The following is a 26,933-nucleotide window of genomic DNA, read 5'->3' as shown; positions in this document are numbered from 1 at the left end:
ATGGAAGTCCTTCAAAGACGTTGTTGGTTGTTTTTAGGCAACAGGAAAAATGAGAACTATGTTTTTTTAGTCAATAAGCTGTTAGAAAACTACAAACATTTAGCGTGTAGGATGTCATTAAAAATTCATTTCCTACACTCCCACCTAAATTTTTTCCTGAAAATTTGGGCTCTGTCAGTAATGAGCAAGCAAGAAGAGCATTTCCATCAGGATATTCTGACCATGGAACATCCATGGTCAGAATACATAGGAGGACCCTAGAACATAGTATTTAAGAGGATGATGGGATCCTGGAATGATGAGTGACTATTGTTGGTTTTTGTTTAGAGAAACTGATCAAAATTTGTACCAGCAAAATAGTTGGTCAACATAGTTTAAAAATTAAAGGTAAGACAATTCCAATGATTTAAACTTTTAAAGATGTTATTTCCAGTGAAAGTCTAACTTTCAGAAACTGTTAAATTAAAATTTCATTAATGTATTTCAATTTATTTGTATTTGAATAAATAAAAATTTAGTTGGATTATATAAAAAAATATATTAAACTTTTTTTAAAAATAATTTGTCTGTAAGTAATTATTCCTTTTAACTAAAAATTATACTTATGTAAAGGTGCCTGTATCCCTTCAACCATGATCATGGAGATCTCCAGTCTTTTTTCAGCTGTATATTTAACATTTATTACAAGAATATAGACTATAGAGACTACAGACTGGGTTGCCAATAATTTAGTAATGCAAAAATACGTAAAATTAGTCTGTGATTGTTTTATTTTTAGTACTGATGTAATGACACTACTGATTTTAAAAAGTTTGTATAAATTGGGGTACAATAGAACAACCCCACAAAACAATTTTTTATCTTATTAATGTCCATTGCCCTTTAAGAGTACATTTTTGAATTTATATGAATATACTTGATTTATAAGATATACTTGTAGTTTGTTTAGATGTTTGTCAGCCATTGATGATATTTAACAGTGGGTACCATTACAAATCTACAGAAAAAATTTTCATTTGAAACATTAGATTAATATATCATCTACAGATTGCAGTTAGTGCTTAAGATCTGAAAAATAGAAACAAATGATCTTTTATCTGGTAAAATTTAACTACATGTGTATTCACATCAATATTATTTGCCCTGTTTTAATTGCCATTTGCCTGACATTTCACTGATATCGGTGTTCCTGTTGGAATGCAACATTTAACTGATATCTGTGTTCCTGTTGGAATGCGCCGTTGGCATTTTGCTGTACTATAAAAATTTATGAATGTTCAATTAGACAAGTTGTACAGATTCTGATAGTTCTACCAGGTCCATTAGTTAAGAACATTGTTGGTAACACCTGATGTAAAAATAAGGAAAATCACTAAAATTATAGCTTAACTTATCTGAGGACATTAAAAAGAAAAGTACCTGGTAAAAAAAAAAAAACGTTTTTATAATGTCAAATGATGATATGATTTGGTTCTGTGTTCTGATGATACTTTGTATCTTACATGTAAGGCAAGTCTTGTTTTTTATATCCTACAAATATAAGTACCACTTATATATTAAATGAACATAAACAATTAAAATTTATTACTCTTTCTAATGATTTTCTAAATACACACTTCCAGCTCACAAAAACCACCATAAATTAATCAACTGTCAATATTCACAATATTCAATTGATATTAATCAATATATATTCACTAAATATATTTTTAAATAAAAAAAAACTTTTTTATTTACTAAGTAGATAGAAAGTTAAATTAGATTAATTTTTTCTAGTTTAGATTAACACCTTTTAAATTTGTTTGTGAGATAATTTTTTTTTTAATAAATATGTTTATCAAAGTTTTTGGATTAACCCCTATTTTCTGTCTGTTTTTAATCAAGAAAACTATTTCTTGTCAAACTTTTTGTTGGATTTTAGTTTACATTTGATTATTTAGTAACCCTTTTGAAATTTACTGGTTTTCTTTCATTTTTAAGATTTTTACTACTTGTACTTTTATTTTTTTAATGACCATTGATTTTAGCAGTACTTTTGGGGTTTTTCCTTATTTTTACATCACTGGAAGTTGTTTTTAATTAAGGGATCTGATAGATCCAGCAGAATCCACAGGCCGTGTTAATTAAATCGTTAAAAATTTCAATATTGCAGAAATATTTAAAAGATGTACTACAACCAGAAATTACAATTTTAGTAAATAAAAATATATAATGATTGTTGCTAAATTACTGGATAAGCATTTTTGAAGAAAATTAAAAATTTTGTTTGAATTTTTCTCATTTAATGAATTCTTGCCCAACAAGTAAAAAAGCATTTTCAATGTGAGTGCAAAATCACAGACTGTACAATTTTGTCTTGCGTCACCCTTCACTCATTTTTTTTTAACTGTTAACCGTGCTACTTAATGAATACTTATTGTTTTTACCAAAGAGAATAATTGATAAATATCAATTTATTTTTGTTTATCTAATCTACTTAAATTTTGTGAGATAGAACCTAATCGGAAGACAGTCCATCACAATCCGCAGATGACGAGTTGCGGCTAGATGACCCTTCAAAAGCATCGTAGTGGTTTTTTCCGGCATAAGCCTCGATGCGGCAGCCGCTGGGCATCTGCAATCGCATGAGAGAATCGAACCCAGATGAATGGACCTAGAACACTGCCCTGTGGACAATCTTTAGACAGGGTCTTTCCTACCTCCGAACTGCCATCACGAAGGACGACAGTTCTGTTGCTGAAATAGCTCGAGAGAGTCCTAATCTCGTTCTGCGTACGCCCACGCTGCTGCAGCTGAAACAAGGCAGAGGGCCACCACAAGTTATTGAAAGCCCCGGATGTGTCCTAAAAGACGCCGAGTACATATTTGCACTCGTTGGACAAAGCCAGATCCATGACCCTAAGAAGCGCGTCCTCTGTGCTCTTACCGGGGCGAAAACCGTACTGGTCGTCCATCAGCATATGGTTAGAAGTTAACCTACTGTTAATGCGGAGATACATGACCTTCTCGAAAACCTTACCTGCTACAGGCAAGAGCGTCAGAGGACGGTAAGGAAAACTTACAGTGGGATCCTTGTCGCCACCTTTGAAGAGCAATTTCAACACACCACGTTTCCAACACCAAAAAGCAACCTCTTAAAACCCCTAGTCAAAGGACCAAGAATCACAGGCCACATGGGAACAAGGAGCTCCATTGTGATACCATCATATCCGATGGCTTTATTCCTAGCCAGGCTACAAATCACTTGACGGACTTCCGCCTCAGTAATTTCTGAAGAAAATATCTCAGAGCGAAAACCTACAAATTCCCTGCGAACACGTCGATGATACGAGGTTTCACCAACCTCGGTATCATCTGGAAGCAGATCGTTCATCTGGAGAGTGAGGAGACGATCTTTATCTATTACAACTGCATCCTGAGTCGAGAGAGCCGATAAAAGAATGTCTTTTTTCCGCTTATAACCAAGTACTCTATAGACAACACCCCATGGGTCTTTATTTCCCTGCTCTTCCACAAAAGAGTGCCAGGAATCACGTTTAGAAGACCTAACCTTATGAAAATACTCGGTTCTCTAGCGACGATAATCCGCAATCGAAACTGCACGCCCATCAGGATCACCCGCACGTTGTGCGGCTCTCCTGAGCCAGTCCACAATCCGCTTCATCGCGGTCAATTCCCGAGTCCACCATCCAGCTACTGTCTCCGGACCCGTGCTTCGGGGAATGGACTGCTCAGCGTCTTCAACTACCACAGAAGAAAAATTCTCTGCCAGGTTATCTAATGGGATCTCGTCCAGACTTGGACGCAAGAATGTTTGAAAATCTTGGCCAATCCGCACACCTGTGCAGGAAGCGCCCCTGCTGAACAGGAACGTCACCCCTATAAATTGAACTTATTTGAATTAATAACCAATTGAATTTATTTCTGTTTTATTTATTCCATTTTTAATAAAACTAAAATAATCTCTTTTAAACTAATACTTTTATCTTTTTTTTTTTAAAGAAGTGATGTGGATTAAATAATTGGTTCATCTTCAGTACTTGCATTTACATAACAGCATTTACTATTAAAAACAAGCTGTAGTATATTTTCTTTTAAATTTTGTTACTTCGAGTACATTATCAAGTTTTTGTACGCTACCTAGTACTCTCAAGTATTGCTATCTAGCGGCGTAATTCATAAAGGTACATTAAAAAAATGAATAAAATGACATATTCGAGTCCCGCGGTTCATAAAATGGAAAAAAAAATTTTGTATAATTAAATTCGAGGTATTTTTGAAAGTATTTTTTATTAATACTTATAAAGTATTCTTTATAACTTAATACTAAAAGTATTCTTTAATTCTTTATTGCTGTTTAGATTAATATAATCTAACCAAATGTTTGAGTTTTTTAAAAAAACATCATTCTTCCTTTAGAAAACAGGTGGCCTTCTTTTAATCAGAAAGTACCATTTTCTCAAACCTTTATGTGACTTTTTCTGTCGTTCAGCTTATGGATTATTTATTAATTTAAATATTACAATTACATTTTCTATGTCTATATCTTATTATACAAAGCAATTTATTTTCTAATAACAAAATTAACAAAATCTAATTATTAAAAACCAGATGATTAAATTCATTATTAGTGATACTAGTTTTGATTTTATCTGCACTTCCAGTTGATTAATTTATGGTGGTTTTTGTGAGCTGGAAGTGTTTATTTAGAAATTCATTAGAAAGAGTAATAAATTTTAATTGTTTTTATTCATTTAATATATAAGTGGTACTTATATTTGTAGGATATAAAAAACAAGACTTGCCTTACATGTAAGATACAAAGTATCATCAGAACACACAACCAAATCATGATCATTTGACATTATAAAAATAACAGTATCAAATGTATTTATTCATTAAAAATTAATTCGAAGACACAAATGTCCATTCGAACATATTTTAGACGTAATAAACATTATCACCTAACAAAATTACAGGAAGTTCCAAATACACATTACCTGATTAATGCAACCCCTTTTTTTTCAACTTTAAATTTTTGGATTTTTTTATTCATCCTTATTATATATCTTGATAACTCAAGAAAAAAAAGAACCATCATTAATTTGTAAGCTCAATCCAGAACAGTAGTATTAGTACCATAAGTAGTCAATTAGCTAAAAAGTTACATTTTGAGATAAATTTAAAAAAATCCATAATTGTGCATGTAAGTAATGAGATGTGTTAGAATAATGAATTCTGCATAAACTTTGACTGCAATGAATTTTAAATTTTTTTCAATGTGTTATAAAAAATGCAAGTTTAAATCTACTTAATGAAAAACTGCCATTCTATATTTTCTTAAGATAACTAAAAAATCCATTCTTTCACTAATAAATTTTGAAAATCTTATCTTGAAATATTGTTTAAAAAAGTCAAAACAGGCTTTTTCAAAAAACTCAAAACTATGAAGATTGCTGTTTATTGGTTTCCAGAATTAAAATCAAAAATTATAAAATATAAATGGCAAATAATAGAAAATAGAATTTTTTTTAATAAAAAAAGTACATTGCAAATTCAAAAGAAATATTTTTGTTTTATATCAGATATTGTTAATTTCTTATGCGATTCATTAAACTCGCCAACATCTCTTCACTTTTAACAGAATACCTGTTTATGCACCTTAGATTGTAATAATGTGAGCAAGCTATATTACAGAAGGGTCTACTCTTTGTATAAAATAATTCTCTCTGCAGTCTATTTTGTAACCACAGAAAGTAACTTTGAGCACATGACCTGTGTATGTAGGAATAGCAAAGAAAATTTATCTTGTTTCATCTTCCAGCTAGATTTACATAACTTTAATTTACATTTTCTGAGATTTTTTCTTAACTGCTCTTTAGTGTTGCGCTTAATGTTAAAATTAATTTTTTCCGGCCTTAAATTTGATTGTGTCATTTAAAATGTTTTGGCAATTTCTTGAAGATCTTTGTGGTTTTCCTTTTATTTATTAAATTTACTTTTCCCCCTGTTGTGGCAAACAATAAATACATGATAAATACTGTTTGGAAATATTTTTTTAAGTTGCGAAAGGTGTAAATTTTTCTGATGGTGTTAAAGCATGTCATCTATATCTTCAGACACAACATCCACCTTATTTGCAAGTAAATTTTAATAAAAAATAATGAATCGACATCAAGAGCTTTGATGGTGCAAAATGTTTTATTATGCTTGTTAAGCAGTAAACCTTTTTAAAAATCTGTTCATTTTAATACTTTTTAATTTTTTCTGCTTCTTTACTAATTAACTGCTTTCTTAAGCAGTTAATTTGTATTTTTATAGAAGAAAATATTTACAGAATAATTTATCTTTTAAATTGATCACTGTACCCAAAAAATGGCAATAGCAGCTCAAAAAATTCACATAAGTTTTAAATATTAATGCTCCATTGAAGTCAATTAGCAGCATTACCCATTTATTGCATAAGAAAAATTGTCATTTTCCTTAACATATATGGAAGATTCCATAAAAATCTCATAAATGGTTGACTTTGTTGACATTTACATTCAATTGACATTTACAACAATTCCCGTTTTTGTGTAGTGATCTTTAGTGAATATATATTTAGATATTTAGTGAACTTCCAGTTTTTCATTAAAAATTAACTTGTAATCAGCTAATGTTGGTATGAAACATACTCAGATAAAACTCTTGTCTTGGATTTAAAGTAGTTATCTTCATTTAAAGGTATTAACAGTGGAGAAAATTTAATAAGGCTTTTTTAATACTAGTTTGTCAGAAAATACAAAATTTGAAATTAAACATTAGAAAACTTTTTTGTTTCACTTAAAAATGACATAGATAAACATTTTTTTTTTTAAATGCACCATCTTAGAAAAGTGAAATTTATTTTAAAGTTTGTATATGTAATCAGACAAGTGAGAAATTCGTCAGTTTTATTCTATAGATTGATTAAAACAGTTTTTGTTTACTATTCTTATTGTTGCAGTGAAAATTTGCAAGTGAAATTTAGTTTATATTATGAAATTATCATAATATTTATATTATTATAATTTAAATTATTAATTAAGTTGACTATTGATATCTATTGTAATTTTTTCTTTTTTTCTTTCTCAAAAATGATCATTGTTATACACTGATCATAATTAAACATGTATGATTAAACTTTATGTTTCTAATGGAGTTAAAATACAATTATTTTTTGTATTTTAGCAGATTATTTATGAACATTATAAAGTGATGCGGTTGTAATATTGAACTGTATGGTAGGACTTATACTTGGTGAGAACCGTTTTTATTGACTTTGTATGGCATATTACGTTTACATTTAGATAAATTAAGAATGCAACAAAATAAAAATTGATTCCTAAAACAGTATATAAATTGATTTTATTCAGATTATTTGAACATTACAGTTCAGTCAGGCAAACGATTTCACTGTTAATAGAGTTATTTGATATTTATTTAGTGATTTAAACAACTTCCCATATAATTAAATTTCAAGTTGAATCTAATAATATTTATGGTTGTGACTACTTATATGAGTTTGTATAATTAAGTAGAAAACATAACCGACAGATCGCCTTAAAATATAAATATTAGTTTTGTGTTTTGGTTCTTATAACCGGTTTCAGATTTTCCATGTTAAGAATATTTGCGGATTCATCGTGGCAAAAAAATGCTTTATTTAAAAAATTAAAAATATAATTTATAAAAACATAACATATAACCTGGAACCACAAAAACTTGAATGAACAATTTATGAAACACATTCAGTTGTTGTTATAGCTATGTTGTAGGTGTTGTGTATTTAATGTTTTAGATATGATAAGCAATTTTTCTGTGTATGGTGTTTTGACTTCTGTTTGAATATGCCAGTTATGAGTCTTTTATGAACTAAAATATGTAGCAATAGAATGCTGAAGTTTGTTGGCAGAAATAATTTCTATTTAATTAATTGAGTCTATTTGGGTTTTTCTTTTGAAAACCATATTTGCTGTTTGTTAGATTATAATGTTATACAGTAATCGATCCTTAGTATAAAAGGTATAACTTTTTACCATAATAATAAGTAATAACTTTTTACCATATAGGATATTACTGTTCAGAATTCATTTGTCTGCTAAAAAGGCACATTATTGTATTTTAGTATTAATATGTAGAATGGCAGTCTGGATAATAATTCTAATTCATGACATCATTTTTTTCTTTTAAATGGTTGTAGCAATTTTACATTTAAGATCACAGTAAATGTCATTTTATATTTGTTTTTTTTTGTTAAGGTTGGGAATTGGCAAACTCTGGTGATCTTGAGTGTCTTGGGATATTTTATGGCTTAATTGGTAAAATTGAATTTCATATACCTAGTGAGAGTAGGCTGATATTAATTAAAACAGTAGCTCCAGTCGGGGAGATACCTGGGGGAAGAGGAACAGTCCACAAAATTTGTTCTATAGCATTTCTACATCCTTGTGGACCAGATGCAACAGTAACTGACATGGGACTTAAATTTTGTCGAAAACATCAGACTGGAAATGTTAATAATCCTGCTGCAGGAGCCATTGTTGCTTCACCTGTTTTTGAGAAAGCATCTTTTGTTAAAACGTGGGGTACAATCAAGTCCGCTACTAGTTCAATTAAGAATACTACACAGCAAGCAGCTGCTATTGCTTCATCACAGGTAAATTCTTATATTCCTAAACTTGTTATATATGTTGATCTATAAGGAGCAGTAAGAAAAGGACATGAGCAAGTTACTACTATTCAGTTTACAGACATTAGTTACACCCTCTTTATTTGATTGTGTTTACCATTGTTTCCTTATTGCACACACACAAATAAATATGAATTAGAAAGTATTTTGAATGTGAAATCTGAGATTGCTTATAGCTTTATGTGCATAAGCAATGAATTTTGAATTGGTAATAAAGGAGAGATTCATCATTTATATTAATCATAACTAGCAAATATACTGCTATGGTGGTGCTATATGCATTAGGGTGGGTTGAAAAATAAAAAAAATAATATTTTGAAGTGCTATACCACAAAAAACTTGCCTCTAGAACAGTTATGTCTAAATAAAAAGGTTAATTATGTTGCCTTACACCTGGAGGTAGCGCATTAGCCTGAAACTTTGAGAAAATATACAAATTTTGTACTTTTTCCAAAAAATAAAATAGAGATAGAACTCCTGGTACAATCAGTTACTGGCTCATTTTATTAGGACAGCATGTAGTATGGTTATTAGTACATTTAACTTCAAAAACAACATAAATAACCAAAATTGAAATATTTTAAAGGAAACAAATTAAAGTTTATTTTCTGTCACTTGGAATGTTTAGTTTGTAAGGAAATGTACTCATTTAATTGTCTTATTCAGGTAGTTTGAATTCAGATTTTTTTTAAAAACTTACATTAATGATCTTGAAAGAAGTGTCGTTCTTATAAAACCATCTCTTGACCTAAATCCAACCACCTTTTGAGATGCCCGGTGACAAGTTTAGCGCATCGTTCTACTGCTTGAATATGACGTGGGAATTTGTTAAGGTTCCATTCAGCTGCCGTTCCACATTATTTGACCTTAGACCAAATCTCTAAATTGGTGACTCTTCACAGCAAAAGTGCTGGTGAAAGTGTAGTAGTGTCCCAGTGAATCATTTTGATGTGGTCCTTAGCTTGGAAATTGATTTTGGGTATTTGGAAACTCCGTATTAACTTCCTTTTAGAAGCTACATTTCTAGCCCCTATACTTCTGTAACCCAACTCTCATACATGATCCCTTTTATCTATTATCATACTCAAAAGTAAGTTTTCTGGATGGGCATAAATGGGTTTCTCTCAATTACTGGGTCAATGACCTTTAGCAAGTTTTCTGGAAGGAATCTTGACGATTTTATAACTTTAAATACATGTTCTGGTCCATTTGTGAAATATTTACTTGTTTTAATTTGAAACCATACAGGCATGTATGATTTTAAGATGAAAGAAGCTAAGATCTTGTGTTTTCTATACTTATATAAAATCTGAGAACTCTGTTCACTGTTGTTAACCACCTTGTGTGGGGAAAGTGGGCCAGGTTCATGAGCAGATAATCTTCAGGGCAGCTACCTGCTTTTATAGCACACCTAATAACCAACAGATACTGTTGATCTCTGCTTAGTATTTCTCGGTCAATATCTGGAATCTCACACTCAATATTATCAAAATTTACCACCAGGAGTTTTTCACATTTACAGAGTTGTGTGCCAATCAGACCACTAAATGATTTTGGTCCTGTTGTTTCACCATCTAAAGCTTGAAACAAATGCCGGAATGGTAATTCATTAAAGTTTAAGAGACACACCCCCCACTGTAGTGGTCTTAATGTGTTCTTATAATTTACAAATGACACCTGTTTTCCAACCTGTATTAGTAACTGTGCCATCACATCCAACTACATCCACATCCTGAAGTGAAAATCCAGTTTCAGTTAAATAAGAGATAATGCTGTTAGCAATGTCTTCAGCAGAACCAGAAGAGAGTGAAACGTGGTTGATGTAAACAGAACCTGGTTCTTTTAAAATCGTGTAATGAATGCTCCTCTTTTATTGTTCTTCAAAACTGCTTTGAGTTAACTTTTTCAATCACGATAATGTTATCCTTTCTTCCACTTCCATTAAAATACAGTCCTTGAAGTGGGTTATGCTTTTCCTTGTTTGGCATTTGAACGGTTATCACTTCTTTCCCTTCACTTCTTTATTTTTGTCAACAAATAGGTCTAGTCTTCATCAGTTACAATACCAAAATCATACAATAGCTTTGAAGCCATAGCTGCCGTTGCTGTATCTTACAATCCAAAGCGATCACTAGTCAGTGCAGCATTTTTCAATTTAACGCGCACCTGCAATGGTGACTTAATTTTAGACTTTAGTAATTTAAAATTTTCATCGGTCATTTTGAGTGACTTCAGACGAATTACTTACTACGTCTTTTGGCAGGCAAGTTTCTGAATTTGTTTGTTTTGAGCAAGATGGCTGTGCTCAATTTTCGAATGAGTTCTTTTATGTTCGATTACTTTTCTTTAAAGTCTTTTGAGTAATTTTTTTTGTTTCCTTTATGTCCGCAAGTACGATTTTTCCTATGCCATGTTTTCTTTGCAAGTACATACATTTTAGTTCAATGACTGGTATTTTTTTTTTTTTTCCTTTTTCACATGTACAGGTAATAGATACAGGGCACTTACAAACTTCAGTGGGCTTTTGGCAGTCGCAGTCTAAAGATATTTTGCACTTACATGCAGAGACATCAAATAGTAACAAAAATATCTGCTTGAATTCAACTCTCTTTTTGAACTTTTCCCTTTCCTTATCCCGTTTATAAGATTTCATTAGATTACAATAACTGTTATGGTATGCATTAATTAACTGAACAATTCTGTAAAGCGTAACTGTCTGTATTGAAGCTTTGTCAACCACGGCTGTAACTTGTGGCGCCACAAGTTTCGAAAAAAGCTTACTCACCTGTTGTTTGATTTAATGCCAAATTGTAATGTTTATTGAAAAAAAACACTTGAGAACGTCTTCATGCGTCGAAAGTTTACTCGCAGATAACTCCTTTGGGTAATTTTCTTAGACGCAGCTATTAAGACCAGTAATAAAATAATGTTATAAACAAACGCTACTAAAACAAATACACTTATCAGTTAATAAACTAATATTATTGAAACAAGCACTACTGAAACACACCGTCACGGTCATTGCATTGCATTGTGGGTAAATTCCATAAAATTTTATTGGTGGTGGTGGGGGAGGTGCAGTACAGGTGCAAAGCGACAACCGGAACTCTAGAAATTGTGACGGGCTACAATAGACACCGTTGCGCTTCGCTTACGGTTCGTGAAAAATACGTTAAATTACAGTTTTGTAATACTTTGCGCTACCCAGAATAAAGTAATTTTTATAGTTATCTTAATTCAACAGGTTTTTTTTTTACATTACTTTTAAAGCTTTTTCAATACAGCAATTTTTTATCTTGTATTTTTATAGGTTTTTAAACTCTAAGATAACCTTGTATCTTTCAATAAATTTTTAATTTTTAAGCACAATGCGCTACCGAGAGATGTGATATATTTTTTTAAATTTCATTTGCGTTTTATTTAGGTGCCCTAGAGGCAAGTTTTCTGCAGTATAGCGTTTCAAAATAAAAATGTTATAAAAATTCGGCCCATCCTAATATGCATTTTTAAAAAGAAAATGAAATTTTTTTAAATTTTACCTGTTATGTTTATCGACTGAGTTGGTATTTTTCTCGCACAATGACAGCATGCGTAGTTTAAATTTAGCAGCCGAGCAATTATTTTGTATTTTATTACAATTGGCAATTTATTTTGTTTGAAAATGGGGGAACGAAATATTTACATTAAAAATGGAATAAAGTGCAGTGAAATTGTGAAGATAATAGAGAAGGCGAAGATGTTATGTCAACACATAATATTCTTTATGACTGGTACAAAAAGTGGTTTCAAGAAGGCCTTTAAGATGTTGAAGACAACAAAAGCATTGGTTATTCTAACACATAATTAATTTATCAAAATATTGACAAAATAAAGACATTGCGATCAGTAATAATCGAATCTCTATTAGAGAATAACTGAGGAGTGGAAATCGTTTATGGCTCTGACATTTTGGTTATGAAATGATTTGCAGAAAAATTTGTTCAAAAACCGCTGACTTTTCAAGGAGAGCAGTTTCACAGACAATTTTTAGCTGACATTGCTGATAATTCAAAATGAATCAAACATGTTAGAACAGGTGGATGTATGGCTTTTTTATGTGGCGGTTATTCCACATACCAATTTTTATACCACATAAAACATTTAACATTGTAATATTTTGAACTAAATGCATAAAAAAAGCTATACCCTATATATAATTTAAAAATAACATTATAAAAAAATTAAGATTTGGTGTATTGTTTCCTAATTATGACATCAGGTAGATAATAGTTTTTATCAGGAAGAGAATAGGGTTTTGTTAAATCTGACTGGTTAATTTTATCAGATACATTTTCAGCTCTGCATTGGATAGAGTGAACAAGGAGGAAATTTTTTTGCTTGTTGTAGTTCAGTAAATATTAATTTGTAGAACTTTTATTTATTTAAAAATTAAGTCAATCCAGCTTAATTATTATTAATTATTTACAAGTTATTTGCAATGTAATGCTAATTATTACTTAAATTTTGCCCATTAAAAAAATGGGCTGATGAAATGCCTGTGTAACATCTTCCGAAACGTTTTCAGTTTTCAGTGGATTGAATTTTTTAAAAAATAATCGGTCTTTTTCAAAAATAATATAAGCTAATAAAGTTCCTTCTAGAATTACGAGGCGCGGTTCAAAAGTAAGGTCCGATTATTTTAAATAGCGATTGGCGACAGTGATTGGTTGGCGCATGCGCAGTAGCTTTACGTGGTCTGTTGAGCTTGTAACCGCCACATTGCCGTTAGTTCATTGTTGTTGGCCTTTGCGTAAAGTGTGTATTAAAATGAGTGCGTTAATAAATCCCGTCATTTATGAATTTTGATCAGTGATTAGATTTCTAAACATAAGAGGAAATAATGCTGCTGATCACCGTCAATTGTGTGGAACATATCGGCCTACCGCAATGAGTAAAGGAAAAGTGAAGAATTGTGTCGTGAATTTAAGGGAAAAAGTGTTTCATGTCGAACACAGAGTGGCAAACCTAGTGTCCAGACTGACAATCTCGTTGAACATGTGAATGCAAAAGTGAGAAAAAATCGTCGCTTTACTTAATTTTTCTCTAGAATTTCCAGACATACAAAGAGGGCGCTTTTGAGAATCGTGACACTTTAGGCTATCGTAAACTGTGTGTACGATGGGTGCCGAAAATGTTGACAACTGCCAACTAACATCACAGAATGACATCTGCACGTGCTTTTTCTACTGCTTTAACCACGAGGGAGACGAATCTTTATCCCATATCATCGCTGGTGACTGGTGGATTTCGTGCGTCAATTCTGAGACAAAACAACAACAATCCATGCAGTGACAGCATTCCGGTTCACCTTAACCGAAAGCCCATCTCGAAGGAAAATCATGACAACAATATATTTTGGAACCAAAAGCGGTGTGCTTTTGATTGATTTCATGGAACCTAGAACATCCATCACATCACAAGTCTATTGTGAAACAATTTGTAAACTGTCTTATGTTATTAAAATACGATGACGGGAATACTGAGATCAAGAATTATTCTTAACAATATCTCACGTTCACACTTGGCTGGATACACGACAAAAACAATTGAAAAATTCAGATGGGAAATTTTTGACCATCCCTTACAGTCCTGATCTTGTGCCCATTGACTTCTCTCTTACTACACCTCAAAAACTGGTGTGCGTCTACGATTCGAGGAAAGTGAATAGTTGAAAATTTCGGTGCTACAATCCCAGGTAACAGAATTTTATGTAGTGTGTTTGAAGAAGCTGTTTCACAATATCAAAACTGTTTGGAACGAAATGGTGATTATGCAGAAAAATAAATATGTGTAAATATTTGAAACCATTAATAAATTTTTCATTTTGTTATCGATTACCTCTTGCTTTTGAATTATCCCTCGTAATTTTGAATCATAGTCTGTATTTAGTGTTCCAATAACTTTTTATAATTTTTTTTATCTCCAAATTTAATGAGAGCTATATTAATCTTACATAATATTTTTATGTTTTTATTGACTGTTTTTGTAGGTAAAAGGAAATAAAAAAGATAAAGAGAAAGACAAAGAAAAGTATGAAAAAAGGATTTTAGATGAATTATACAGAATATTTACAGATACAGATTCCTTTTACTTCAGCATTGTTGATGCTGGGGGTCAAACTGGAGATTTGACCAATACATTACAAAGACTTTCTCTTATAAAACAAAAATCACAAGGTAATTCCACTCAGCCTGTATGGAAGACTGTTGATGATCGTTTCTTTTGGAATAAACATATGCTCAAAGATATTATTAAGTTGAATGTAAGTAATTAAATGAGTTGTCATTATGTAGCAATAATAATGTAATTGAAATATTTTCTTTCCAAAAACTAGTATGACATATAGCATTATTTTAAGTTCCCCTAAACCAGTTAAACTAACTTATTAATATAGTGGTGAAGTAGAGCCACTAATTCTGCAGACCTGTACTAAGTGGGTTCAGGAATGAATATAACAGTATCTACTACTATCTGATTTTCTTATCTTTCTTTTTAAATTCTGTTGATGTGGACCAAATGATGGATGCAACTTTCTACCGCTGAGTTCTCTTGACTGTTGATATTGTGTAGGTCAGTCATCATTTCTAAAATTATTTTGTTTTTTTTTTTCAATACTGATAGTTGTTCAAGCTTTACTATCTACCAAATTACATATCTCAACGATTCTTATTTTATTTGTTGAGGAAGTTCCTCAGGTATATCCTGTTTAGGTTTTTTCTAGATAATTTTAGTAGAAAATTTTGTAAATGAAAAACCAAATTATCCATCTATATAGACATTTGAAAGTATTACCTTTTAATTAATTATAATTTTCCTTGTAGTTGTTATTTAATTACCTAACCTTATTTTAATATTTTCAAATGAAAAATAGAAAATCAGAAAATTAATTGGAAGATTTGGATAAAAACTAGTGAATATTTCTGTATTCCAGTAATCCTTAACTCACATTTTACCTTTATACCACATTATAGCAATCTTAGAATCTTTTAATTTCTATTTTCTTTGTAAAAAAAATAATAGTCATTCTCAAATCCAGAAAATCTTACCTCATATTTGGTAGTAGTTTCATTTATTCTGATTTCTCTTAAACCTTTCTTATTTTTATTAAAAGAGGTTTCTTATCTTTGCGTTTCTTGCAAGTGGATTTTTTTTACATAAGGACAGAATTTTTTCATCATTTCAAATAAATGTAAAATCAAAAAAAATAAATAAAATTCAAAAATATAAAACTGGATTAAAATCAAAAATAATTATAAAAATGCTGTTTCAGTTTTTATTTAAATTTTGACTTACCGAAATCTGCAACAAATTAAGAAAAAATAAGTATAGTTGGTAGGTGATAGTTGTTTACTTCCTATTTGGTTCCAATTTCTAAATTCAAAATTTAAGGAAAAATTGGCAAAAGATTAGTTTTTAGAGCAGGTTTCTTAACTTCGTTAATTTTTTTGCTTACTTCATTTTACTATGATTATTTATTAGTTACAACAAACATATGCTCATGACTGTTATTTCTTTTGTGATAAATGAAAATAGATGATTTTATAATTGAGAGATGTAAACTTTCCAAAAAATAAAGATATCAAGTGTAAAAAATCATAATTGCTGCTACTCAGGATGCATTACAAAGTTATCACTTCAAAGTATCATATAGCAAGAATACAGTACTCTTCAGCATTTTCTTCACAAACGTACATGGTAGACTATTATAGTTATTATCAACTATGTTTATTGTCTTGAATTGCTTTAAGCAAAGTGTTTATTGCAACAGTATTTTTAACAATAACTGAATGAAAATCCAGAATATTAAAAATGCTAGATTGGTATACAAGATACCAATCAGGCTCCATTGTCCAATGATAGTTACATGTTCCCAGAGAATTTATGGCAAAAACCAAACTGCTGAGACTTATGTTAGAAAATCAGGTAATAGAGTGAAAGTATTGAGAAAATTCATAAATAAATTTTGTGAAACTGTTTTCTCTATTAGTTCTGAAAATTTTATGGTAACCATTACTTTTCAGAATCCTCTTGCAGATGCTTGGATTTTACCAATTATTCAGGGTTTTGTACAAATTGAGTCGTGTAAAGTTGACATAGGGTTTGATTTTGTTGGAGATTCGTGTTCTTTTGCTCCAAAGTATGAGGTAAGTAATATTGATTGGCTTAAGTATAAGTTGTTCTGTAATTCATTGTTTTCTTATGTATTTTGTAGATATGAATTTTAGCATTTTTATTTTAATCAATTGATGTCAGAACATGTGAACAGAAAATGTACTAATTTTTTTCTTCTAAGTAATATAGTCTGAATATACCATTCCATTCAAGTAAGGAATCTCATCTGAAGAAAATATACAGTAGCTGGAAAATGAAGATTATCAATGTCTTTTCAAATTAATAAATAATTATATTAATGATATTTCAATGATTAAAGACTAGTGAATTTAGATGATAACATTCCTTTAGCATTTTTGTAAAAGATATTTTGCTTTTGTGTTACAAAATAATTACAATCAGATGGTTTACTTACGCTAAAGTACAGGAAATTATTTTCATATTACTCATATTATTTTGTTTTCTATTAAGACTGTTCTACATGCATCATTTTTGTTCCTTGTTAATATGACTAAAAGTAAACACTTAAGAAATTGCAAGTTAACTTTGACAAAGTATGTCATGGTATTTGCTGATTTTAAATATTTTAATCATTAAGATCTTATATTTGGTAGTCATGTAATATGATGAGTGGATATTCAAGTATTTTAATTAAATATGTAGAATTGAACTTAAATGTAGCTGTAATTTAGTTACTTTTTGTATACATACAATGAATTATAATGATTCAAGGTCACTAATCAAATGACCTTGTCTGTAAATAAAGTAATGAGACTGGTTCAGAAAAATTTATTTGCAATCCAATTATACATGAACTCTATCACCTTCAAAATAGTTCCCTTGGGAAGCCACGCAAAGCTTCAAACGGTTTTCCCACTCTTCATAGCAGTGTTAGAACTCAGAAACTAGAATATCCTTCAAATAATCGTTAAATCTTTTTTATGTTTTCTGGTGTTCAAAAATGGTGTCCTTTGAGGTGTTTTTTAAAGTCAGGAACAGGAAAGTTGCAGGGACTCAAATCAAGTAAATAAGGTGGTTGAGGAACTGTGGAATGTTTTTCTTTGCCAAAAACTCATTAATTGACAGTGCAGTATGACAAGGTACATTGTCATGATACAGCATCCAGTTGGCTTTGATGGTTGGTCTCACGCAGACAACTCTTTTCTGCAGTCTTTCAAGAATTTCTCGGTAAATATATTGATTTACAGTCTGTCCTGTAGGCAAAAACTCCTTATAGGACAATGCCATTACTATCAAAGAAACAAATTAGCATGGTTTTGATTTGCTCATTTTTGCTTTTTTGGGACATAGTGAATTTGAAGTGTACCACTTCTTGCTCTGGAGTTTTGATTCTGGATTGTACTTATATATCCAAGATTCATCACCAATAATAACATTTTTTAGAAAATCAGTTTCAGTTTGTCCTTGAAGATTGCAGCAGACTTCCACCCTGTTGTTTTTTTGTTCAATAGTGAGGGCTTTTTAAGACCAATTTTGCACAAACTTTTTTCATGCCCAATTTGTTTGTCAAAATTTGATGATGGACTGTGGTATGGTTCAAATTCAGTTGTTCTGTTCTGCAGTCATTCTTATAGTTAATTGCAGTAGTTAATTGCAAAAAAATTGCAAAAAATTGCAAAAAAATTGCAAAAAATTGCAAAAAAATTGCAAAAAATTGCAAAAAAACTGCAAAAAATTGCAAAATGTTTATACCGTATCAAGTCTGATTCACTCAACATTGGCACTTTTTGATGTTAACGGTCTTCCAGGGCATGGATCATCTGCTCATGATAGAGCGTGATCTCTATACGCCCTTATCAATTTTGAAAACGTTTCAGTAACATTCTCACAGAGTTTAACACAAAATTTGATTGCACAACGTTGCTGATAATTAGTATCACTCATTTTTATAACGCACAACAAAAACTTTTCACAAACAGTTTGTTTACATGTCATGTGGCAGCAATAGACTAAAAATATTAATACCTGATATAAATCAGCTGTTCATATAACCATATGTTACTAGTAACTTTACAGTGTTCCCACCTTGGTTGCTGGAAAAAACTAGTGTCATTGCTTTATTTTCAGACCTCATATGTAAGACCTAGGAAAATGATTATATTACTAATGATTAAATTTATATCAGTAAAAGTTTTAAAATATAAAATTTTAACCTAGAAAAATTATTGGTTTACAATTGAAAAAGATAAAATGATCGTGATAGCTGTTATAATAATTTCAGATTACTACAGCACATCTACAATAACTTGCTGCAGTTTTTGTTATTGTGCAGTAAAATATTGTGCCTATACACCTTGTGTATTGGTTTAGTGTATTTTGATGGCCTAGTTAAAATGTATACAAATGTGTGAGTGAGCGAGTGTGTGTGTGCATGTATGTTTTCAACATTTATCATAAAAATTAGCTTTTATAATAATTATCTATTTACAAATTGTGTGTATTGTAAATTTATATTTTCTCCAATTAATCCTCTCAACTTGACACTCACATGGATGAATGAACAAACCTCTTGCCTTACAGTTGAGTATGCTTGTTATGCAGTAGTGTGTTGGCTGTAACTATTTTTTAGATGCACTGTTTTTAGGCATGTTTTTTAATATTTAATTGTATATTTATTTTGAAGGTAAATTTTTTTTAAACATTTTAATTTCATTTAGCCATGTGCCTAGTATTGAGTCTTTATTGTTTTGATAAAAGTAAATTTTTTACTGTTTCATTGGTTTCTAATAATTGTAAAAATATAACAGTAGACTATAAATGCAGTTGTATTATCATTGAGTATTAATAATGATTCCTTACAGAGAAAGAACTAAGGATTCAAAAATCTTTAGTACATATTGATGCTGCACTTGTTACCTTTTTTAAGGGATTTACAAATAATTTCAATGACAATATCCAATTTTAACTTATTATAAATAGTGGATATTACTTCTAACTACAGGAATGTAAAATAAGACTTTGTCTAATTCCAGAATGGGTGGGGTTTATAAAATTTAATTCATCATAAAAGTGATAAATTGTGTAATTTGGTTGATTAATTTATGAAAAAAATTATATAAAAGCCACCCCTTTTATATAATTATAAAAGGAGTGGCTTGTAAGTTTTCTTGTGTCACAGAAACTTACAAAATTAAATAGATCCAAGATATCATCATATGAAATAAACATGTAATTAAAAAAAAGAAAGTTAAAAAGTTTTCAATTCTTTTTTTAAACATTTTACTAAAAATTTTTATTTTTTAAGTACTAAATCATGTTCGTAACTGATTTTGGAAGATTAGTTTGAAATCATATGTATGGTTCTTAATGTGATAAAAAAAAATTTGTTGTAATGTTTTGGTTGTTTCGATCAAAAAAAGTCAACTTTTCAGTCAGAATTATTACACATTATTTTTCATTCCTTTTTAAAAACTTTTTGGATGAAAATACAGAAGAGGCACAAGTTTTTAATCTAGTGTACAGTTGTTGAATCTGTTCAAAAAAAATCCTGTGTAGTGAGTGGCATTTTCTACTACATTGGCCAATGCAAGTAACATTAAAGTGGTTACTTAAAGCCAGTAGGATAAATTTAATGTAGTAAAACTGTTCTTCAGTAACATTTTTAATTACTTTAAATTCTTAAAATTATATTCACCTTTTTAGTATTATAAGCAGAAAAATGCAAACTTATAAAAATATGTGATCGCCATTAACAAATTGATATTAGCCATTCCAGTAGAAATCAGCAAAAGCATCTATGTTGATGATTTGGCAATTGTGTATGCCAGCAACAAGACTGCTATGGTGAAATACAAACTGCAATGGGCGATTGACGCCTTAAATGAAGTTGCGAGGAATAATGGATTCCAATTTTCACCAGAAAAAACGTGCTGTGTACACTTCTGCAGGAAGAATATTCCTCATCAAGTCCTATGTTAAGAATTGGCAATGATCCAATACAATACAAAGACAATGTGAGATTTTTAGGACTAGTATTAGATAAATCCCTTACGTGGGGATTACATATACAGGACTTGAGTGATAGATGCAAAAAAGCCCTAAACATTATAAAATGTTTATCGAACATTAACTGGGGCTCAGATAAAGAGATATTATTGAGATTGTATAAAGCATTGGTTCAATCAAAACTAGACTACGGATGTATCGTATATTCATCCGCTAGAAAGTCGCATTTAAGAAAGTTAGACGTAGTTCATAATAGCGGAATAAGATATGCAACAGGCGCTTTCCGCACAAGTCCGGCGAATAGTCTAATGTCCGAAGCCGGAATAATGCCACTACATTATAGAAGAGAGATCCTTTTGTTAATGGATCTCTCATTTGCTTCATATATGCAGCAAATGTATGGGCTTTCCCTGCTCATATAAATTGTTTACGAATCATCCTATGGCTGCAGTATATGAACATCGTGCTACCTATTCCAGACCAGCCGGAATTAGGTACCACGAATTAAGAAGGAAATACGAAATTGCTATACCAGAGACACTAGCAATTTCCACAAGAGAAATATCGCCATGGTTCTTGCCAGCGGTAAATACTAGGTTGGATCTCTCTCAGGGAGAAATAAAAAATAAACCAGCAGTTATCATCCAACAGGAATTTTTGGCAACCATCAGTAATTACGAAGAACATATTAGAATTTATACTGACTGTTCTAAAACCGAACATGGTGTTGGATGCTCCATATATATAAATGGAGAAGCCCATTATTGGAAACTGCCAGATATGGCCAGTGTCTACACGGCAGAACTTACTGCCATTCAGCAAGCTCTTCGATACATAGAACATTATTGCGAAGAGAGAGTGCTAATATGTTCCGATTCTCTTAGTGCACTTATTGCAATTCGGAACAAGAACATTAAGGATGTCCTAATTACAAACATCCTGTCCATTTTATACGTTCTAAATCAACGAGGACAGCGATGCGTATTTGTATGGACTCCAGGGCATGCTGGTATTACAGGTAATGAAAGCGCAGACGAAGCTGCCAGAAAGGCAACAGTCTGCGATAATTTGGATGCATTTCCTGTAAGAGTGGCAGACGTTAAAAACCATCTAACTAACATAGTAAGAAACAAATGAAGTACTGATAGGAGGAGATTAAATACCAAATTAAACTCGGTAGAAACTTCTCCATATAAATGGAAAAGCGACGTGAAATTGACTCGCCGTGAATAAGTAGCTGTGACCAGACTTAGAATCGGTCACACGCGATTGACAAATTCACATTTGTTAACCGGCGAAGAGAGACCAATGTGCGGTGTTTGTAATAAAACACTGACAACCAAGTATCTAATAGAAGAGTGTACAATATATAAGGACCTCAGAAAGAGGTTCCGTCTAAAAAATGACATTACTACTGATCTGGATAATGGAAATGAAGAAAAAATAGTTGCTTTTTTGCATGCCAGTGGACTTCTTAGAAGTATGTAAAAGTTTGAAAATTTTAAAGCTGTGAGAGAATCTTTAAGATGGAAATTTTATATGTATTGGAGTCTCGAAGCGTGGCACGTGTAGTGACGGGAGGTAGCCCTCTTGCTTAGGCCACCCGGGCTCGTCTGCATTCAAAAGCAGTGAGTCGGGGTGTGTCCGATGATGGCATGGGGGACCCTCAAGGGTGGATTGAGGGCGCGAGGCTATGGGTGTGCGCGGTGCATGCCTGTAGCCTGTTTGTAAGAAGGATTCAACTGCCACGGCACCCTGGCGCGACTGATATACTGCTCAACGGCGGTTCTGGTTGCCCCGAGGGTGCTTAAACAAACTATAAACGAGACTCGTAGAAGAAAGAAAGAAAGATATGGTATTGATAAGTTGAATTTTTAATTTAATGGTCTTTTGAGAACCTTATCTCAAATTTTAATATCGTGGCCCTTTACACCCCGTAAGTGTTGTATGTTGTACTTGTCTTTTGTGTCTTAATGTTTTGTGTAGTTTGTGCTTTTAAATAAAATGTAAGGGCCCTTTACACCCTTGCATATGACGATCCAGATGGTGATACAAATTTAAAGAATGTGACGAGGGCAATGACCTTAGCAGTCGATGCCCGTAAAAATTCAGATAAAAAAAAAATTAACTGAGAGCTTTATTTTGTAAACATATAATAACTATGTCTATGTTTAGTAGTTTATTTCATTTAGCTTCTTCACATTTGCTGATTTCATTATAATTTTAACAATATTTTGTTTGAAATCAAAACCTACTCGCAGCAGTAATACATATTCCATTTATTGTTCTCATTTTCATGAAACAAATGATTTATATCATATTTAAAGAATGCACATTACCAGAAAGTAGTGACAGTCAGTAGATAATGATTAATGATACTAGAGTCTTCTTATTGTGTTTTTTTCCAGTTATAAAATTGAGCTATAAGAAGTATTATAGTGAGAAATTGTTTTTCTTCAGTTTTCAACTTTTACTTTTTCTCTAGTTATCTTCAGTATTTTTCATAACATATTTTATTAATCTGATGAAATTCCCACTAAAAAACTAGATTAAATAAATAAAACAAGACCACTTATTATTTTTGCCGTTATGAGATGAGTTGTTAGTAGTAAACCTTGTGTGAATTTTTTTTACTTATTCGCCTATGAATCTACGCAAGTGAAATTTTTTCTTCAGTATCATTACAGTAGAAGAAGAGACATTCATTAATTATAAAAGATTATTTTGTGTTCTATAATTTATTTTTAAAGATTTAATTAAATCTATTTGAAATTGTGTGGAAACGTTAATTGTGTGGAAATATGTGCCATTTTTTATTATTTCAGTTATGAATTTTAGTCATGCATTATAGATTTTATGTAAGAAGAATGCTTTTATTTATGCATACTAAATTGTAGATAATTTTTTTTAAAGTAATTATTAATATTATTTAACATATATAATTAATAAAATAACTGCATGATTATTTAGAATGTTGTTTGTTGTTTTTTATTTAGGTATTTACCCTCGCATTATTTAGTAGAAGAAGTAGACACAGAGCTGGTACTCGTTATAAACGTCGTGGTGTTGATGAGAACGGTAACTGTGCAAATTATGTTGAGACTGAACAAATTGTTTGCCATCGTCACCACCAGGTAGCATTTATACAGGTTAGAGGATCTGTTCCAGTTTTTTGGTCCCAGCCTGGATATAAATATAGGCCACCACCTCGGATTGATAAAGGTTTGTAAATTGAGTTGTCTTACTTAATTTTAAAATTGTGTTGATAAATTGTGCCATTTTTTTTTTTTTATGATATTCAATTCATACTTAGAAACTAATTCTAATCTTTTATTGTTTATTAATGATTGATTTCACAATAATTATTTTTATGATCGGTATTGAAAGTTTAGCAGCATTTTTATTTATTTATTTATTTTTTCTTGTGTTTGGTTATCATCATTCTTTCATCATTCATCCTATTATTTAGAAATAATATGCTATATCAGGCACTACCCTGTAAAATTTAAAGAAGTTGTAAATAAGAATGCTAGATTATTAATAATGAGTTTTTAAATAGTTTTCAACATACTTTATTGTTTAATGTCTAAATGAACTAAGTAATAATCATCAGCAACGTCATTAAAGGATACACTTACCTAAACTCAACTTATTTTGAAATAACTGTGTTAAGATCACTTTGTTATTATTGGTCGCTCGATTTATCAGATACATTTAAAAAGTAAACTTTTTCATTAAATTCTATTTTTTTAACACTTCCAATACAGAAACAAATATTGATATTATTTTTATTTGGTGGAATTATAATTTGTTGTACATTAATAGTAAGAACATAAACCATTATTTAAGTGTAAGAATTTTTATAGTATTAGACTTCTTATGCCCTTTCATTTATAAACTTAGGAGTAAGAAAAAATAAAGAAAGCTCGTAATTTTTGTAAATATTTTGGGTGAATTACACCTTTCTCCATCACAGGAAGTTTAGTGAGGCTTTAATGTTCTGTATATTATCGTAGGGGTAGTTGAATAAGCCTACACAGAAATCAGTTTAGTTTATTTTTGGCAATGTATAAAAGCGGTGATTAAAAGTGGTGTTTTGTATTTATTTTTATACTTCATTGTACAGTATTTGATGATGATTTTGTGTTATAATTATTTTTTGATAAGCATAATATTTTGCATGCTATAATTAAGAAAAAATTATTTCCTCTGGTTTTAACAGTGATTAACCTTTAGATTAAAAATGGATAAACATAAATTAATACTCACTATAGTGTTACATTATAAATATTTTAGTAAATAGTGAATTAAAAAAATTATCAGCTGTAGCTAGCTAACTTCTGCACCTAAATTTATATCAAATTTCTTTAATTTAATAATTTATTGTTTGTTAAAGCTTTAATTTTGTAAAACACACTGGCTATTCAGCAATATTTGTTACATCTAAATAGATTAATATGGAACAGGAAGATAAGAATAATGGTAGTAGTTGATTCTATAAAAATATTAAATATAATAATTTTAAATATTAATATTAAATACAATAATATTAATTATATTAAAATATTTTTATTTTGTGAATGTACACTTTTATTAATAAATAAAAAAGTGCCCACACACACACACACTCACTCACTCACTCACTCAAAATAACATAAATCAAATATTTGTGCTATGTTGCTTATTTAAAAACTTAAAACCATTCCTCTCAACCTGTAATCATCATTCTTTTTCAAAGTAAATATTAATAAAACTGATGCAAAAAGCCACTCGTAAATTGTCCAAACTTCCCTTAAATAGCATAAGGAGTGTTAGAGTAAATTTTACAATTTGGTAATTAAGGAAGTACTGCCATTAACAAATCATCTTAAATCTTTATTTTTATTGTGATTCAAGCATTACATTTTTAATGACTAATTATATATTTATTTTTTTTAAATAATAGTCAAATAAAGTAAAGAAAGTATTAAATATAAAAGAACATACTTTAAATATTAAAGTAACCCACCAGGTTGGTCTGGTGGTAAACTCATCATCGTTAATCAGCTGATTTTGAAGTCGAAGTTCTCAGGTTCAAATCTTAACAAAGGTAGTTAGTTTTATTTAGATTTGAATACTAGATCGTGGATACCATTGTTCTTTGGTGGTTGGGTTTCAATTAACCACACATCTCAGGAGTAGTCTACCTGAGTTTGTTTAAGACTATAAATTTACCAGTACAGTTGCAATACACTGATAAGTCACTAATGATTTTAATTGTTGATATAACTATAAATAAAAAATTAAAAAAAAAGAAAAGAAAAAAGTAAAAGTGATATTTAATTTTATACTTTTAAAATATTGTTTTTATTATTAGTGACGAAAGTGCAGTAAAAATAGGGCAAAAAGGGTGTAATAAGAATATAATTAAAAGGTATTCAGTTTTTTGTTGGGTATACTTAATTTTACTCTCTTATTATGGTTCTGAAGAGTCCTTTCAAATAAGATGCGCGCGTGGATTATAGAGTGGGTTGGTTAGAGGTGAAAGGAGGATAAATTTTTTTTTTTTCCTAGTATCTCAGTTGGTAATGATTTTAGAAAAATAAATTACAAGAAAGTTTAAAGCTATTTTCTGGAGTTTGGGTCTTTAAATTCTTTTTAATAAAAATTAAAGTAACAATTTTTAAAATTTATATAATAGGTTTTTGCAGTTTACTTTAAAATTAAAGATCTAACAAAATAATTCTAAATTAAAATTTTACTTCTTTGAATTTACATTTTCTTTCTTTACATGTTCAAATTGATCAAGTTATTTACAAATTACATAAGAAATCAATTATTTCTTAAAAATAATTTTTTGCAATTACTTTATAGTAGTATAATTTTTGTTAGTTTTTAAGTAAGGAATAACTCCGTGAATTTAATTAATAGATGACTTCTAATACTGGACTGAATTTGTTTCTTAGTAACTATACTGAATTTTTTCCCCAATCCCAACTATACAAGATAAGGATCCATCTTCACCATAGAAAACTCCTGAAACAGAATTTTTTAAATGTTCCGTTGGTTTTTACTTCAGAAAGGTCTTATCTATATTAGTAAAATAGAAAATTTTTGATGAAAT

At 30.4% G+C, this 26,933-nt stretch overlaps 1 protein-coding gene across 3 annotated transcripts in view; it reads left to right on the top strand.

The window, feature by feature from the left end:
- The window catches only part of sp3 (phosphatidylinositide phosphatase spermathreecae), a 133,894-nt gene that overhangs the window by 8,434 nt on the left and 98,527 nt on the right, over positions 1 to 26,933 (top strand). For all 3 annotated transcript variants that reach the window (XM_075372918.1, XM_075372925.1, XM_075372934.1), the window contains exons 2-5: positions 8,283 to 8,680; positions 14,742 to 15,014; positions 16,774 to 16,896; positions 23,827 to 24,052. In XM_075372918.1, coding sequence (XP_075229033.1) covers positions 8,283 to 8,680; positions 14,742 to 15,014; positions 16,774 to 16,896; positions 23,827 to 24,052 — 1,020 coding nt within the window. The remainder of the gene's footprint in view (positions 1 to 8,282; positions 8,681 to 14,741; positions 15,015 to 16,773; positions 16,897 to 23,826; positions 24,053 to 26,933) is intronic.

The sequence above is a fragment of the Lycorma delicatula genome, chromosome 1 (genome assembly GCF_047948215.1).
Source record: "Lycorma delicatula isolate Av1 chromosome 1, ASM4794821v1, whole genome shotgun sequence".
Lineage (NCBI taxonomy): Eukaryota > Metazoa > Arthropoda > Insecta > Hemiptera > Fulgoridae > Lycorma > Lycorma delicatula.
Note: the sequence above shows the minus strand (reverse complement) of the source record. Positions and strands in the feature narration are given on the sequence as shown.